This window comes from Pezoporus flaviventris, unplaced genomic scaffold, assembly GCF_033815535.1.
Source record: "Pezoporus flaviventris isolate CSIRO_AGI_PZ_B2104156 unplaced genomic scaffold, CSIRO_AGI_Pfla_v1 ptg000005l, whole genome shotgun sequence".
Taxonomy (NCBI): domain Eukaryota; kingdom Metazoa; phylum Chordata; class Aves; order Psittaciformes; family Psittacidae; genus Pezoporus; species Pezoporus flaviventris.
The window spans coordinates 2682293-2700546 of record NW_026892553.1 but is presented as its reverse complement, the minus strand read 5'-3'; the positions used below and the strand labels follow the sequence as shown (position 1 = coordinate 2700546).

At 45.2% G+C, this 18254-nt stretch overlaps 1 protein-coding gene across 1 annotated transcript; it reads right to left on the bottom strand.

Annotated features, from left to right (window-relative positions):
• Positions 1 to 2438: 2438 nt before the first annotated feature.
• On the bottom strand, positions 2439 to 8926 carry P2RY10 (P2Y receptor family member 10). Its single transcript, XM_061445668.1, has 2 exons — positions 8786 to 8926; positions 2439 to 3975 (listed from the first exon to the last, which is right to left on the bottom strand). Exon 2 carries the CDS (start codon positions 3971 to 3973, stop codon positions 2951 to 2953), a length of 1023 nt encoding a protein of 340 aa, XP_061301652.1. The 5' UTR covers positions 3974 to 3975; positions 8786 to 8926; the 3' UTR covers positions 2439 to 2950.
• Between the last annotated feature and the right edge of the window lie 9328 nt (positions 8927 to 18254).

Sequence of the window (18254 nt, the reverse complement as noted above, 5' to 3'; positions counted from 1 at the left end):
CAGTAGAAGAGAGCATTAGACCAATTTGTCTCATCTCCTGCACATCAAAGCGGTTTGACTTGAAAGGCTGAAAGTGTTGAGTGTGACTTCCACAAAGGCTGGGGCTCAGTATGCAAAAAGGACCGTTCTAGGGAGGTTTAATGGAGTTCAGAGGATGAGGCAGGAAGATGGGGAGAACATGAGCAACCAAGGTGGTTGGGCCTGCCATCATGGTGATGGGGAATGTTATCCCTCATGGAGCCATCAAATTCATTGTTAAGGGTGGGAGAGCCACCATCGCTCTTTGGGCATTCAGATGTTGGAGCAGGTATTCCCATGATGTGTTATAACTTTAATTATGTAGGGGACTATAGTAACCAATTTTTGCTTTACTAATCTTGTTGTCAGTACTGTGAGTGCTTTTTTAAGCCATACAGCTTTGGATCTGCAAAAAGACTGTTGAATGAGATAGAAAGAAGTGGCTTCTGCAGTCCTGCAGTCACTCATCCCCACCCGTTCATGCACCACCCACAGCACAGCTATTCCTATGGAGGACCTTTCTCTTCACCAAAGTACCTCTAAATCTAATGTAAGTGTTGTAGTTTAAAAAATATATAAACACCAGTCATATGGGGTGGAAACCTTTCTGCAGACAAGCAAACAAGCAACCTGTTTAAGAATATTAAGACTTGATGCACTCCATCACTTGAACTCTTTGATCCAAGGAGGAGTTGATCCCATAAGTGATAGCTGTGAAATTCAGCTTTACATTTGAAAAAAATGCATTTATTTTTTAAGCATCAGGTTTTGGAAAGAAAAATGTAGAACAAGCTACACAGTTACCATAACAGTGCCTTCAGCTTGCTTTCGCCTGATAAATGGAGAATTGTATGAGAAAGAAATCACAGTAAACAGCTCTCAGTCACATGCTAACTGATCAAGGTCAGTAAAAATCTTCATAACAACCACTGAAACGAGTTTCCTTCACTGACAGTATTATATAGTGTTCAGCTTATGAGAAAACTGCTAAATTGCCAACAATTCTGCATGCTTAACTGTGTACCTGAGCATCAATCTCCGCTCACATTTTTAAGAGACTACTTGCAGTGTGTAAACGTGTGTATCATCAGCATAACAAACTGCCCTTTAAACCAGAAAAAACATTTCCACCAACTTCACTGAGAGGTGGACTGCTTGCTTTCCCTGCAGCTTTCTCTCCAGAAAACTGTAGAAGTCTTCAACAGTACTCTCTTTGTGACAGTTACTTCCTTCAGATAGGCATTATTTTGGTGTTTTCACTTATAAACATGAAAGATTAAGTTGGTCATACTGTAGCCACATTGTCTTCTCACAAATGGGAGGAGAATTACAAGAGCTTACTGTATTGAATCAGTATGTCTTCACTCTCTTTTAGAGGAGCTCCAGTGTAATGCTTATTTAAACCTGCCTATTGTTTGCTTTTTTCCCCATTTTATTGTAAATCAGTCAAGTGGGAAAATATAAGATGCAGAAAATTTCTAGCTGAGTTAAAATGTAATTAAGCAGAATGGAGTAGTTACATTTAAAATACATACTTGGAAAGTGTTTCTGGTATTTCTTCTATTTTTGTAGCAACACGTAAGATACGGGTGGTTATGGAGATCTGTACACATTCCTTTTGAAAAAACCATAGGTTTTCAGAGGCAATAGATCAGTGCCTGTGTTCAGCCAAACAATCTCCAGGCACCATAAGGATACCCTTGAAGTTACCCAAAGTGGGTGAACTTGCCTGAAGAGCTGTCACTAATTTAAAGTAAAGGGTCAATGGCATCCTTTCTTGTCACTGCTTTTTGGTATCTTTATAGCTGATTTTGAAAGCCTAAATGTTAAGATTACAAGAGGAGCTGGTGAAAAAAATGACAATAATTTACTTAAGGAATTAGCCTATGCTTTGTTACTGAAGTCACCTTGGCAAGGACACCTCTCTTTTTTAGAAGATGTGTCACTTGAACTCATTGAGCTGAGGTTTTGTGGGGCAGAGCCATTGCAGGTACCTCTGGGCCCAAAAAAACCACACAGAAGAGAGCAAGGACCTGAATCCTACCACCGGCATCATCAGATCCACCTGCACCGATGCTGAGTCCGACTGTGCCCAGTCTGCAGCATGCTCCTGGTGATCCTGTTTCTCAGGATCCAAAGGCAAAGGCCATCTGTTGGTGCCCCCCTTGCCAACACGGGCAGCTTGGAGAGGAAGAAAGTCACTTGGAGCAAAAGGAGATCTTTGAGGATCCATTGGGAGAATTTCTCTTGCAGTAGGTGCAAGTTACAGGATGTATCAGCAATTAAGGAGCAGACTTAGAGCTTGGTGAGGAGGACATAATGAATGAGAGCAGGAGGGGGAGTGCAGGAAAGATGAAGCAGATGTAAGTGTGGTGACGAGTGGGACGCACTCGGCAGTGGAAAGCCGAGGCCGCCATGCTGAAGCAAGCTGCCAACCTTCATGCATCTGCAGCACTGACTGCAGAAAGAATAATGCCATTTATTGTTACTGGCCATTTTCAGGTTCTTGTATGCATTGTGTGCGTTTAACAGAGATGATGCTTCAGCGGATGTCAGTGTATGGATTTGAGATTGTCTCTGGCTTGATCATAGAGCCATGGAGGTGGGAAAGTAGAAGAAAAACTTCTGGGAGGTCTCCACCATTTCCTAGCGAAAGCTTTGTCACTCCCTCCTGTATCTTTTATAGCCCAGATAGGTCAGGCATGTGTGGCACAGCACTAAATGTAGTCACGCCAGTGGGGCCACTCTTCAGCTTCCTACATCTGGGTCTTAAACAGAGTTTTATCTTCTGTACACCAAAAGATTTCCTCTGCCACAAAACTCTCCTGCATAAACTTGCAGGGTTTTCCACAATGGAGCTGGTAATCAAGTATCATGGAACAGTCCCAGACTTCATATGAAATATCTCCATCCTTTTAAGCTGGCTTTCCTGTCATTCCTTAATTGATGAGGCACTCTCTTTGCTCATGAGCCGGCTCCTGATGACCATGCTGCTGTGCTTTGATATCTGGTCCTGAAACTCTGAAGTCATAAAGAAATACAGGATTGGATCCAAGCAGCAGTCCAGGCTTGCAAGACTTAAGCAAAAGGGTTGGGCATAGAGCGTGATGGTACTCAGGAAGCAGTCCGTAATGACGTTTTCTTTCACCAACATGTAGAAAAAGAAGTTGATGTGGTATGGTGCGAAGCACACGCAGAACACGATGGCACACATGGAAACCATCCTTAAAGCCTTCCGCCTCTCACTGCTGTTTTGAAGTGGTATCTGGAAGCCTCGAAGAGAGTCTTTTGTTTTCCAAGTGCAGAATAAAATAATGGTGAGTGGGCCAATGAACCCAAAGAGCTCGGCTGTGCCCATCATCAGCACAGTGGCCAGCTTGCTCTCAATCTGCCGGACTTGAAGGTCTGCAAAGCAGGTGTTTGTGGTTTTGGCTAGCCCATAGCTCCGCATGATGGGGAAGGGTAAGCACGCCACCCCAACAAAGAGCCACACCACGGCGCTGATGGCTACATCGTACCGCCGCTTCCAGTCCTTGGCTTTGAATGGCTGGTACAGGAAGAAATACCTCTGAATGCTGATACAGGTGAGGAAACAAATGCTAGCATACATGTTAAGGTACTTCAAGTAGAAGCACAGTAAGCAAAGGAATCTCCCAAAAGGCCACGTGGAGTTAATGTAATAATATATTCTCAATGGCAGTGAGAGGACGTGAGCCAGGTCAGCCACGGCCAGGTTGATCATGAAAATGATGGCTTTGTTGTTCTTGCTGATGAAGCGGCACAAGACCCATAGGGCAGCGCTGTTTGCCAGGAGGCCGGGGATGAATATGAGGGTGTACGTGGTGGCGTACAGGTTGTTTTTGAACGTTATGTTGTGGCTGGAGCAGGTCTGGTTGCTGTGTGTCATGACTGGGCTGCTGGAAACATCTGTTGTGGTATAGGGCGGGTGGATCATTCCTGTAGAGAACAAAAATAGGAGCTGTAAAGGCAAACGCACTGCAAGAGCTGTCAGTATTCACATTTGAATTTCCTATTTGACTATTCTGTACAAAGTAGAGGTTTGGAAATGTCTTCTATATAAAACATTCTGCTATCTTCTTCACAGCTGCCCTTTCAGAGGTCTACTACTCACACAGAGGTGGGGAACAATTCCTATTGTGTCAGTCCCTTTTCCCGGCTGTCTGAGTGTAAAAGCATGGGTGAAGCTGTGCCATATTGCTAACAGAGGAGCAGGAGAAGCTGCCTACCCTTTTGGCCATCTCCTCAAGGCCATATGTGGTTTTGTCTCTGGGTAGCAGGGCAGGCATACATGGAAGAAACATGTGCAGCAGCCCAGCTTCTGCATGTGAGTAACCACGTGGCCCAACTAGCAAAACGTGGGTGCCAACCACTGAATCATAGCTGTCATTAAGCTGTAGGTTAACTACTGTGTGGGTGGTGTGTCTCCTGACCCCATCAGTGGACCTCATGGACTCCCCTTCTCTGGCACGATGGGGACAGGATACGTGGAAAAGGGCAGCGGTGAGAGGGCTTGAGGAATTTGACGGTTGTAAATGCAGCCATGTAAATGCTCCTGAAATGTGCTGCCATGTATTTAATGTAATGTCACAAGCAGAGGCCTAATCTGATCACCAACTTCAATTTCTCACTACTCCATCAGCCTCAGTTTAACTTTTCTTTTCCATCAGATAATTCTGGATTTAGATACTACCAACTTCTGATTCTCTTTTGAATCACACAAGTAGGGGTGGCAAAATGTCACATGTTGACCTGTTGGGCCATATTTTTGTCAGCTTTTGTAACTGGGACTTGTCTTCAGTTAGGCAACACAGGCAGGAGGAGTTTGGTTTTATCAGGTGTTTCCCCATAGGGTTATACTTCTCATTATAGTGATTCCCTCCTGTGTCTAACAGAACATTTAAAATCGAATATCAGCTTCGTATTTCATGTGGCACTGCAGACACTGATTCATTCTTTCTGACTCATATCCTGCACCGTTGGCAAGGGCCATTTGACAGAAGAAGTGTCTCTGTAGGTACATATTAGTAACTTGTACCCTGTTACTAATGCTTTTTTCCTTCATGTTACATAAAAAGAGAAGACTTAGAGCTCTCAAGTGACAAAGAACACAAACAGCTTTTTTTTTCAGCCTGTTAATCATAGCAGTGCTTGGACTTGGCAGCTCGTACAGACACTGCTCAAAGCTGCTACTGAAGGGCTGTAATTCAGGCCCTAGAAACACCCAGGCCATGGCAAGATCCCAGCATGGCACAGAGGCCACCCCCACTATGGCTGCAGTGGCTCTGGCTGATGCTGATGGTGAGCAGGGGCACCTAACCACTGCTTCTGAGGGCACCTCAAGCAGATGCTGAGGCTCTTTCACTCTCCCACAGTCTTCAAAATGCAAGGTCTATGTGATTATCCCCTGCAGCACGCTCAGCTTCAGCAGCTGGGCTGCATCTTTCAGTTACACTAAACACCAAAGAAATGCTGCAGTCAAGAAATCCTCTATCTAATCACCTTCATTGACCAAGATGGCACAAGTACATGGAGGAAACGTGCCCCCACAGTTTGGTTTTGTCCCTCCAGGGCATCCCTCCAGTCTGCCTTTGCTCCCAGGAACCCTCGCTCCAAGGCAGCTATGTGATGAGATGCTCTGCACCATGCTCCCAGCTGCTCTCCACCCAGGACACCCCAGCCTTGCTCTTCTCATGAGGCCACAGTATGCCTATTAGGAAGGAAGAGGCTCAACAGGTGCTGGAAACAAGGGAAAAGATGCATCTGTCCCACGGCATTATCTCCATCAGGCTGAGAAGCAGTGTTGGAGGCCTGCTGCTCTCCTTTCTGGTGCTCCTCAGGAGACTGACAGGGAACAGACAGGCATGGAGCTGAGCACTGGGTTGTTCACACAGGGTGCTGCTTCTCAGGGCAGTAAGTCCGTTACATCCCATTTCTTGAGAGTCCTATGAATTTCTGGTGCTCGGGGAGTTTGTGCTCCCTTTCCATCTGGTTTGCCTGCAGCTCTAGCTGGACATGCTATCAGCTGCCTTTGTCTGCAGCAAGAGCACTGCTCACTACACCCAATTTCTGTCCCTTCAGTTGACCTCCCATTTTGTGAAGAAGCCATTAAAAAACCATTTCCAATGTTACAAGCTGCCTGGTTTCCCTTGGATGTCAAGGTTAGGCTGACTGCCTGGTGCTCCTTCAAATCGCAAGTGCTTGGTGGCCGTTGAAACCACAGAGGATTAGGTACATTTGCAAAATGTTCTATTTTAGGGATGCACTTGCATTTAAATGCTGGCCAGTGGACACGTGTTCTTCAGTTCAAATGAGTCATAACAGTCAGTTTGCTTCTTGAGATCCCTAGGTACAGTTAGCCCTTATTTACATTTCATGTGACAGCTAAGGACCAGACTGCAGGGTCAGCAATCAGAATGATCAAGTTTAGGCTGCTGACTCAAACCAGCCTCTAAATGGAGCCATTTAGGATAAACCACCGTGTCCAGGATGCATCTGCTGTAACATGAGGGTGATGCTGAACGCACACGCTTGATACCAGAATTCAGCCTTCACTTGCTGATTGCAGTAAGCTTGTCCAGGCATGCAGATCAGCACAGGGCTGGGCTGCAGCACGCCTGTGACCATGGTGGAGCCCACAGCATGGAGAGGTTACTCCTTGGCCTTTGTCTTCATTTGCTAATTGTCCACAAGGTGTCAGAGTTAATCAAGATTTCGTCTCCTTGCCCTCCTCTGTAAGGTATTTTTCCAAACCTCACAGGACCAGGGCTGTCTGAGTGGCGGGAGGCAGAAGTCTGAGTACGGTCTCCTGAGTTTGTGTTGCTGTCTTCCAGAGTGACTCCAAATTGGAAAGCTCTGTGTTGCTGAATAACTGATATTAGGGAAAAAAATGCTCCTAGAAATACTTCTCATTGCTGGTATTTACAGGTAGAAGAGTTGAAAAGATGCACTTTGATGGAGACCAGACAGCTGCTTTGAACCTTTGAGCCAAAAGGTTATAAAACCCAACCTGTGGAAATGCAGGTAATGTCCCATCCCTACCACCCTGAGCAAATGTAACAATGGAATTGATGAACAGTCATTTTCTGCATGATGTATGTACAGCAAAGGTAGAAGTCTGAAAAGCTCTATCAGATTTTAGCAGTGTTGACTTACATATTGCAGGGAGACAGCTCCTATTGGAATATTGTTTTCAGAATATGGAATTTAAAAAAATATTAGTAGTAAATAAATACACTATTATCTAACTATTAGTTTTTACATAATTATTTCTGAGGCTGTTGCAATAAGGACACAATCAAGTGTGCACATTATTACTTGTAGCTGAACGTTTGGAAACTAAATGTGGCATTTCTAGGAAAAACCTTGATAGGACTGAGGAGCATAGAAATGTCCATCAGCAGACAGGTTAACTGATCTGGTTGAGACACAAGTGCATCTACACTCTGCCCTCATTGCAGGGCCATGGATGTCTCGCGCTATTGCACCCATACTTTGGTATGAAACCTCTGCAGTCAGAAGTGGAACGCTCTACAGTTAAGGGTACTTTTTCCGGTGGTGTTCTTCCACATCAAAGAACAGATCTGGGCTGCTGATCCCTTGTGATGAGTTGTTTTTGTTTTGCAACACTAGTCCAGTTCTCACCACTGTGGCTCACGCAGCTGAAGGGCAGGGCATGCACAGGCAGCAGGATGCTGCAGCCTCACTGGGGTGCTTGCTCCAGGCTGGCTGAGAGCTGTACCATGGATGGACACCCATAATGGGTGCAGCTCCCATGGATGGTGATGTTTGCACCTGTGGCAAGGTCCCAGAACTTTCACTGACACCAGAAAACATGCCCTTGAATAAAAATCACACTCTTCCTTCACACATCCTACTGCTCTAGCCTGCAACTGAAATCCTCTCCTACACAAATCTGCAGCGAGCCAGATTCGACACGCTGACTCACCTTCGGTGTGACTCCCTTTTGATTTGCTTTAAGGAATTTCAGATTCTGGGGCTGCCCACTGTGAATCCTGCTGTAAATGCCACACTGCAGATGTGCTGTTTTCCTGGGCTCCCGTCAGAACCAAGCTGCCAGTGCGAGTAAATGCAAGCCCATCAGTAAAGCACCTTTTCCAAAGTAGTTTGAAAGCTTCAGCGCATGAAGTGAAGTTTTAATCCTGACCAGTGACTGCAGTCTGAATTATGAATTAAGACTGCCTCTAGATTTTCATTAACAAAAGCAAATCCAAGCAGTCTTGCTATTTTGTCATGTTGTGTCCCCTGACTATTACAGATTTCCTACAGCTGCAACTCAGTCAAAGAGCATTGGATGGCACAAAGACATGCAGCATGTAGATTCTTTTTTTCACGATAACATAAACCACCATCAGAAAACAGATTTGCAAGTTTCCCTTTTTGTCAAATATGATTTTAAAATAAAATATATTCCCTGAGAAACCAGGCAAAAGAAGGAATTTGTGCCTAGGAGAACAGTTGGAGAACCACTAATTACCCACGCTCTAACATTTTGCTTTCTCTTGCAACAGCAATTTCAAGCAGCTGCTGTTTGAACTCCTCCATGTGTTCACACAGAGGATTGGTGCACATGGAGAGCTGCTGGGTTTTTCAAGTCTCAAAGTGCCACAAATTTCCTCCTGGAAAAAGCCAACTTTCCCTAAGGAAAAGCTGGAGGAGAGCAACATTTTCATAGGAGACAGCACAGCTGGTTCTAGATAGCAAAGAGTGAGCTTAAAAGCAGTCTTACCTTTTCAGGCAGAAACTCAGCTACATGCGACCGTGCTGTCGGGAGGAAGTGGAGCGTCCCGTCTGCACCACACCAGCCTTGTTTACACGAGCACAGCGACCAACATGACATCATGGGGTGCTGCAAGGTGCTGCTTTGCCTGTGGCTCAGTGCTGGGGCTGCCACCGGGGCAGGTGCCTGCCCGCAACCTCTACCTGCTTCTGTGGGACTTGCTTGCTCCACTCCAGGTCCTGCTGAGCTCGATCCCAGCCAGGTGTAGGCACGGTTGCCCCCAAATCACATTGGTCCTACATGTTCTCTCTGCTGCTGCTCTGCTGGGACGGCTCAGCATCTCTTGAGCTGCTGTTTTGAAGAAGGTCCTAAGTGGAGCTGGGTGCTGCTCTGTGCAGAGCACCCCTGCCTCCTTTCCAAGCACAGCTCCAAGCTGACCATGGAAACCCTCACAAGGTTTCTGCTTGGTTCTCCCTGGGAAGTTCAGCCTTGCTCTCGCCTCCTGACCGCCGGGCTATAGCCAGTCATTGCTGTGTGTGAACTTCAGCTGGTGCGTGCTCTGTTTCACCTGACACAAAGTCCTCTTGCTGATGAAGTCTGACTTCCCAATGGCTTTTTATAGCGCTCCTATGAGCTTTGCTTGACATTTCTCTTGAACTAAAAAAGCAGGCAGCTCAGTTTACACTTGGAACATGCTGCCATTGAGGTCAAACGGTGGCACTTCTGAAATTGTTTCACGCAACGGGGTGGAATCCAGGCTCACTGTTATCCCAGGCTGTAAATACAGTACTGAGGCTAGGACTTTGCCCACTTACAGGATCTAATTGTTTGGATTTTCATGAAGCCACCAAAAATCTGACCTGTTTTGCCTCTTCAGGATCAGCCTCTGGCTTACAGTACGCAACTGTCCCTGTGGCTCAGCAGTTACACTCTCTTCTCTGTCTTGGTTTAAGACCTTGAAGTAGAACATCGCTACAGCTACTTCCTAACTTGGGGATAATATAGTTGTTGAAGTCTGACTGCTCAGAAACCTCAGAAACCCAGAACTAATGGCTCCGATTCAAGTAAGAATGCCACAACAGCCACCCCCTAAAATGCAATGCTGTGCTTTACAGTCATCCCTGTTTCCATCAGTTGTCAAAGGAGGTTGGTAGAAGTTGGGAGATTGTCAGATGTTTGTTTTCAGATTATTTATATGGGCTTTGTGAAAAGCAATAGTAAACTTTTGGCCAACGTTGCAGTGTTTATCAGTACATCCTGTTTAGCTAAATTTTAAAGTTCGTCAGCAATGGAAACATATTTGCTGGAGTTGTTCCAATCACAAAGTTGTCTTTAATATAAAACCACTGCACAACACTCTGCAGCCCAACAAGCTAAGAAGAGCCTGATCTGGGAACAGCAATTCAGAAACAGTTCCCTAGTTGACCCGACCAGCATTTGCAGAAAACAAACATTATCAAATATTCTACAGGTGCTCTCTTCTCTGCATGAGCTTCCATCTCTCACTCGGTTGTCACTAATAGACCTGATTGATAACCACAGTCTTTGTAGTAAGGAAAGGTGAAGTTGATTATAGTTGTGCTTGTACATGTGAAACGTTGCAGTGACATACGTCAACTGTAAGAATATAAAAGGATGCTTGTGAAAATGCACTGTGTACTTAAGAATCTGAACTTACTGTAGGGATTTTGCAGACACTTATACTGGTTGAAGCTGTACTTTCCCTATAGATCTTTCTTCCCTGATTACGCAGTTAAAACTTCAATTTTAGCATGCCAAAGACTGTTCCTGCTCTTGGTTATTGCTTACCGGAATCGTGAGCTTGCCAGGCATATTTGCTACCATAATTACCTATATTAGAGGGGAACTTGGCTCCTGCAGAGCAGCATGGGCAATATTTCCTGGAGTTCAGGAAAGGGGCTGGATCTCAGCTGTGCCTGTGCACTCTGGGCTGCTCACTTTGTGGACCTTTCCCCATGTGGGCTGCAGTATGTCTTTAACACGGAGATGAGAAGCTTGTTTGGAGCAGCCTCCTTGGGAAGAGGATGCCCAAGATGCTGCAGCCTGCAGAGGTCCCAGTTGGTTTGGGAGGCATCAGGGTTTCACCACAGCAGCAGCCTGGACGTTAGCACATTGGTGCCAGCACTGCTGCTGTTCTGTGATGCATAGTTGAGCAATACACGCTCTCACGGCTTGAAGGAGAAAAACAGCTCCACATTTGTCTGTCTATCTGTTAGTGTAATGTGCAAGAATGCATGAAAACATGTAGAAACAAATTACAACCCTTAGTAGGAGCCAGGGGGGTAACAATTTTATGTCTAAATTAGTATTAGTATCACTAATATGATATGATTATTAACATTAGCCTGAAATAAAGATGCAGAGTTAGATTTCATGCCATGGCGTGGACAGCAAATCTATTCCTGACAACTCGAGCCTTCGTAGTATGTAAAAGCAAATACTGAGTGAAAGATAATACCAAGAAGTTGCATGAGTATGGTCAAAAGTTGCACTGTAACAAGCAGAAAGGAAATATTTGTACCCCAATTGTCTGTCTTCTGATGGAGGATTAGATGGGCATATTTAAAGGAGTACAATGCCTTAGAAAGTGAAAAGCATACATGCAGATTAAAGCATATAACTGTGTTGTTTATTCTAACCCCCTCCTGAATTCTATAATCAGATAACAGAAAGAGGAACACAGGATGGCAAACATTTCAGCATTCTCTACTTTTATCTGCATATTTGGGCCCCCAGATGGTAATCAGCTTTTCCTTTTCAAAAAAAAAAGTAGGCATATTGAAAAGGTAAAAACTGGGTGTCCTGTGAGAGATAATTTCAAATTACCTGCCTGTGCTTTTATGCCAACTGAAAAATCATTGCCCATTAGTGGCTTTTTTGCTGTTACAGAGCTACAGTGCCATAGCACGGTTAAATCATGTTGCTAATAATTTCCTCTGGTCCTAATACAGATGCACACATTACTTTTGTCCAAAGGAGAGGCAGATTCTGTTTGAAATAGGTAAGTTTTTAATTCAAAACGGGAACATTTCCCAACAGAGAAGCCTGCTAGTTCTGCCTTAGTTCATCACTGAACACATCCCACAATACTCACTCCCTTCCGTGGGCTCTTGAAGCTGTGACTAGATAATGAATTGAAAACATTTACATCCAAGTCTTCCTGGTAACAAAAATATTCCTCTCTGACAGCAGAAAGAGGAAGGAAATCTTGGAATGTTTTAGAGTGTGGGGTACCCAAAACCATGGAAGCTCACCCCAGATTTTATTCAGACCAGCTGAGCACCTTGAAACTCTGGAAATGGAAGAAATGCAGATGATTTTCTTGGGGGAATCTGGGGCTTGCCAGTCCAGCCACACGTATTTACCCATCAGAACCACTGCTCTTCTGTTATCGTTATTTCATTCTGAAGTTCTGTTTTTCAGCAGAAACTAAAAAGGAGGAAACAAGTCTTCACTCTAAGACACCAGAGCCTCTGAGAAGTATTTTCCATGCAGCTGATACTAAAAATAGCTTCATTGGTTGTCTTTGCTAAAACGTCTTTGCCATCCTTTACAGTTCAGACCCACCTGACACACAGAATCCAGTACCAATGGCCTTTTGGAGAGGATAAAAGAAGCGGAGGGAACTGTGGGGGGGCATGTGTGCTTATTTTTGTCTGTGGTGATTTTAATCTCTTTGTCCATTTTGTCCAAGAGGCGTGCGAAAGTCCTCTTTCCAAGGGTGTGAGTAACCCTATAGTAGCAGCTGCTGCAAGCCTGCACAAGTGATTCCATTTCCTCATCCACACAACGTATTGAACACCTTCACGTGCCCTTAGGATCTTTATGCTAGCTGCCATCGCTCAGTGCCCAGCAGGGTTCCTGGAGGAGAAAGACTGGCACCAGCTAGTGAGATCCAACTAAACGTAAAGGTTATACAGTTAACAGGCTGTAGAGCATCTCTGCATAAGGATCTTCTAGTATCAGATCATCATTCTAAGGAAACTAAAATCAGAAGCTATCTGCTAGAGTTATGCCAACTCTTACATGCTGGTGACTAACCCCTCTTGTATTGGGAAGCAATTATAAGAGTAGTGGTAATAAAGCCTGCAATAGTGGTGTGAACTTGAACAACCTCAGGTTGCTGCCATTGGTAACGTACCCGAAACAGGAGATGAGATTTTGAACCTGTATTGGAACCATTCCCCTGCCCCAGTGCAAGCCGTCAGATGCAGGAACTGTGAAGTGCGGTAGTGCCTGTGTCAGCAGGGGAAAGCTCATGAAACCGGTGTGGGAAGATCCATGCTTCTGAGTTCAGGTATTTGCATGTTTGTGGTACTTCCTCTCAGCAGCCCAAAGGAGTTCCCATCCGTTACACGACATTGCTTAACCAGCGTAGGAGAGCACAGCGTGATTTAACACAGGGGGAGAGGCAGAGAACTGGGCACCAGGAAGGCTGGGAGGAGCACAGAGCTTCTTCAAAAGCCATTGGTGTGCCAATGTCCCAGATATTGTCCATGATGCTGCAGGCAGCTGCAACCTGAACATGCACAGTGAAGGGTAAGCATTTTCATGTGAACTGGAACACAAAAAGCAATGAACTCCATGGGGGATTCCCAAGACTGGAAAACACCCTCTTGATAAATATGAGCAAACTCCACTCATGTTCTTCATCACACTTGCTTCACAAGGTTGTGCTTCCCCTTTCACTTCATTTGGTTAGACAGCAGCAAGGGTTTCAGCAGAGAACTTCATTAGACTTGAAAACTAGGAATAACCTGACAAGAATGAGGTCAGACTACTAACATACACAAATGAGATTGGCAAGATTAAACCATACAAGAGAAAAAGCAAAAGCAAGTCAACTAAACTCAAGATATCAAAGTACCGGTAGGGGCTTGGCACTAAAGTTAATCCCCTGTAAACCCCTTTCATATCTTCTGCCCTAAACAAAGCCAACTGCAGCTGAAGGAAGATTAAAGCCTTCACAACTTCACTGGCTGCCCTTCAAAACAATAACCAAGAGTGTGCAGCCAGCAGCACGTGGGCTGAGGCTCGAGCAGCGTACATGTCGCTGGCAGGACTTAGGCTAACAGGAATCCAGGCTGGAAAACTCTTCCTGGCATCCAGTCAGTAAAGAGGCCAAGAGGGTGCAGAAGGCCTGAGGGGTACATGAACAGAGAACAGTGGGACTGCAATGGAAACACATTCTATTCCTGCTCTGTAGGACAAGACTGCACCTCAACTGGGATGTTTCCAAAAGGGGGTTGGGAGGTGTCCATATCCCCAGAAATCTTCCAGAGGTGGCAACATTACAGTGGAGGGGTGCAGCAAAAATCCTATCAGGTGCCGAGTGGGACAAACAAGGTCTTATAAACATGAACACAGGGTGGGGTGTGTGCCTCGGTATCAAGATGTAAACCTGTTCAGGGGAAAAAATAAGTTCAGTGAAGTCAACAACTAACACCAAGAGACCAACAGCTGTATTTCAGGTGTACTCTGGGTAGCTTCTGTCTGGAAAAGGACTCCAAGGAGAATCTTCCATGGGGAAAAATGGGCTCATTAAACAATCATTTTATCATTTCATTAGGATCAGAAACAGCACTGGCTGTACCTACAAATCAAAGCATCAACAACCAGGATTTCACTGGTTGATTGGAATAATGAAAAGACATGAGAAGGTTTTGTGCTCCTACCACTACTTTCCATGATTCTAGCAGAGCAGGATAAAGTCCTGGGAGCCGGTCTAATTGCCCTGCCCAAAGGTAGAGGTGCAGGGATGCATGTACATGAAGACAGAGCAGCTTTATCTCAGCCCTTCCTGAGAAACATTAGCTAAGCATCATCACCTTGGGGTTTGGGTTGTTGGGTTTTTTTGCTTAGAAAGATCTTTTGTAAGCTATCATTCTTGCACCAAGTGCCTAACTGTGCTTGGACTCCACTGAAGCTGAACACCAGCCAAGTTTTCACCTTCCTGTAGGTGTGGACAGAGCTGCAGATGAAGACCTACAGTACAGCAGGTTCTAGGCAGATAGGCACAGGAGAGCTGGGAAGAGGCACGGGAAAGAGCTGTTGCATCCCGCAAGAAGGTGGATTTGATCTTCTCAGACTGGTGGGTGGGAGGGAGGAGAGCAGGAGCCAGCAGGACTGCGTGTCAGACCTGGGGCCTGCTTCCCATTTTGGAGAATGCTGTCCTTTGCTTGCATCCCACGAGGACTGTAAAATCCAGCTGTGTATTGGAAGGAATGAGTAAGTCTTTACTATTCCAGGCAGTTCACTTGGATAGAGGAGTCAAGATTTCCTTGGCAATGATAATTCATTGGCCCTGTTGATAATTTCAGCCACTACTTCTCCTTTTGACAATTTCTCCAGTATCTGTCTGTCAGTTGTCTCCTCTTTTCTGTTTCAAAGCTGTCTTTCACTCATCAGTTGTTGCTTTCCTCCCACACCTGGGGAGGAAATGCAGCACAATAATGCCTTAATTGCGTCTGCAGCGTTCTGTGGGCTTGCTATGCTTTGAGCAGAAGGCATGCTGCAGATGCTGGGAGGACACAATGCTTAAGCTACATCTTAATTTTCTTACTTTTTCATTTCTTCTTATTTTCTTACTTTTTTAGCTTCTCACCTATTTAGTTTTCTATCCATAATGTGGATTGTATCAAACTGCCAATTCCTTAAATGGTATTTCTGAAGCTGGGGTATTGGTTACCTTAAGGGATTTTACTCTAAGTTGGAAGCTTTTAACCATATAGGATCAGATATAGATTAATAAGCTAGGAGAAGGAACATTTGCTGCCTTTAAGTCAGTCTAAACTTATTTTCCCCCCTGTATTACAGTTGTACATGGAGAGGGAAAGTGCCACTACCACTTGCACTACCCTTGAACCAGTACCACAACTCCTATCTTCTTTAGGGCTGAAACCTAAGCTTTAACTGCCAAATCCCATGCAAACATTTGTTTTTTTTTTTTTTGTTTGGGTGGCTTTCTGATTATATATATATATAATTTTTTTTTTTTTTTTGGCTTGCAAAGCTTTCAGAAAACCCTTTGGGGATTTTTTTATCTGTTTATTCTTCATAAGCAGAGCACAGATGTTTCCCAGATCTGTCAGTAATTCTCAGGTTCCTCTTCCACATCTCTATCAGCCCCATCTCAGCTTCTTCCAGGATGACTTGTATCTTTGCATCTAGATTAAAAAAAAACATTTTTAGCCACAGTAGATGACAAAATGCATTGCCTTGAGTAGCTGCATCTCATAAATTCATGGCGCAATCATTTTTTTCTGAGAACTATTGTACAGTTAAAAACAGAAAAAGCAACCTGGTTTGTGGTCAAGACAGTGATGTGAGTTCTACTCAACTGAATAATGGCGTCAGGGTGCAAAGATCAGCCATGGTGATTCCTGTTTCTTTCTTTCTTTCTAACTGGAAAGAGAACTAATGTCTGGAAGAAGCACCAAACAATCACTGTATCCAGGATTTCAAGTTAGCTCTATTAACTTGTATTTATTAGGTTGCCACAGAGCGAAAGGCACTGGGCTTCATCAAAGCAGTATCCTGCCTTTTGTCAGCGGGCTCAGCAGATGCTTCAGAGGAAGGAGAGATGCCTTCCACAGCGTGTAGCAGTGAGATTGCACGCCTCAGTGAGGAGGGAAATTCCAGTGAGAGCACACGAGGGCTATTGCGAGGGCTGAGCAGTGTTTAACCCCCCCTACTCCCTGCAGCCGTGCTGTGGCTGGTGCATGTTGTGACAGCTCAGGCAAGCAAGACGTTCCTGGGCCCTGAATGGTGGGAGAAGTGTAGGAAACAGAAAGGGATAAGCATTTCTTGAGCAGTCCATGGACCAGCTTGCAGGAGGAGGAAGGGAGAGTGACCACATACAGACTGACACAGACACCTTTGAACTGTAGACAAGGCACTGCAGAGCAGTCAGAAACAGGACTGATTTCATGTGAAGTCAGGCTAGGTCTACAAGCAGGAAACATTTGTTATTTACTGGCAGGATGGTTTCTTGTTAAAACTGGCAAAAGGAAGTAGTCCTGTTTTCATGGGAAGTGAATGAGCAAAGGCAACAAAACATATTTTTGCTTTCTAAACTGTATTTTAAAGCCATTGCAGAAGTGAGAAGAGCTCTGCAGCTGAGGGAGCTCATTGTTTTTCTGCTCTCAATCAATGGTCTCCATTTAAACATGACTGTTTTCACATTAAGGTGTGAACTCATCACACATAGCTTAGCAGCCTCTTCTATTACAGCTGTATTTTAAAAGTTACGCATTTAAGCCCAAAACTCAGCTACCTTTCATCTCATACCTACTTCTTCACACCAGGCTATATATAATTTTCACCTGAAACTGTCCCAGAGCAGTTCATGGCTGCTTTCTGCTTGTATGTGTTGGGGCTAGACCCACGGCATCTGTGTATCTTTGAGCAACAAGCAGCCCCATGCCTGATGTTTGGATGCTGTGGTGGGTTATATGCAGCTCACTGGTTTCTGCTCCAGCCATGGGGGAGGCAGGCTCCTCCAGAGAGCAGGTGCTGCAAGCAGGGAGCTCAGAGAGGAAGCTGAGCCGATGAGGTTTCCCTCCCTCTTTTGGCTCAGTGAGTCTTGAATTCTTGGCTGCATAAGCGGAAGAGCTGAGAAAGGAAGGGTGGAAAGGTGCCCGTCCTTCTCACAAGCGCGTTAGCTAACTAACAGCACTTGAGTGCTGGAAGTCTCCCTTGAGGTGTGTGATGTGGTGGGAACCCACGTTGAACATCAGCACTGAGCCAAGCAGGGCCTCCAGCCACATGGAAATGAGAGGGGGCAGGAGCAGCACTACAACTGCCAGACGTTTGGTTTCTGTTTCTTTATCTTACACACCACTGCATTTTGTGAGGAGCCTGATCCTGTCACTGCAAGTGTACCTTGAGCGCAGGGACTGCGCGCTATGAGTTGTCCCAGGGGCTTGAAGGAAGAGCTCTTCCCTGTATCCTTGCCAGAGGCAGGGTTTTGGTGTTGAATGCCTCTGGACAGCACAGCTCTGGGCATGTGGCACAACTCCAGGCACCTTCTGTAGCACAATAGGAACATAAAGTGTCTAAAGCACTTGGGCACATCAGGGCAGTGCTGGCTGCCTGTGCCTGCAGTTTTGGTACCTCTGTCTTACCAAAACCACTTTTGAGAACCCCATCCTCTGTTCAGCCTCAGCTTGCACGTTTGGGAGTGTGCTTGCTGATGGAAAGCTGATCACTAGGGAAGACAATCAGAAGATTTCCCCATGTAGGTCACCAAAGAAAGCTTTGAGGGAAAAAATGCTTCTCTTCAGCCTGTTGACACCACGAGAGTAAACTTGAGCAAAAGGCTGCAAATACTGGCCATGCAGCTGCATGACACTCAGCATTGACCTGGCTGAATTCACTGAGAGTCATGAAACTGTCACATTCCTTCATGAAATTGTCACGGAGAGTGGCATGCTTGGGAATTGTCTGTCCTTTTGTA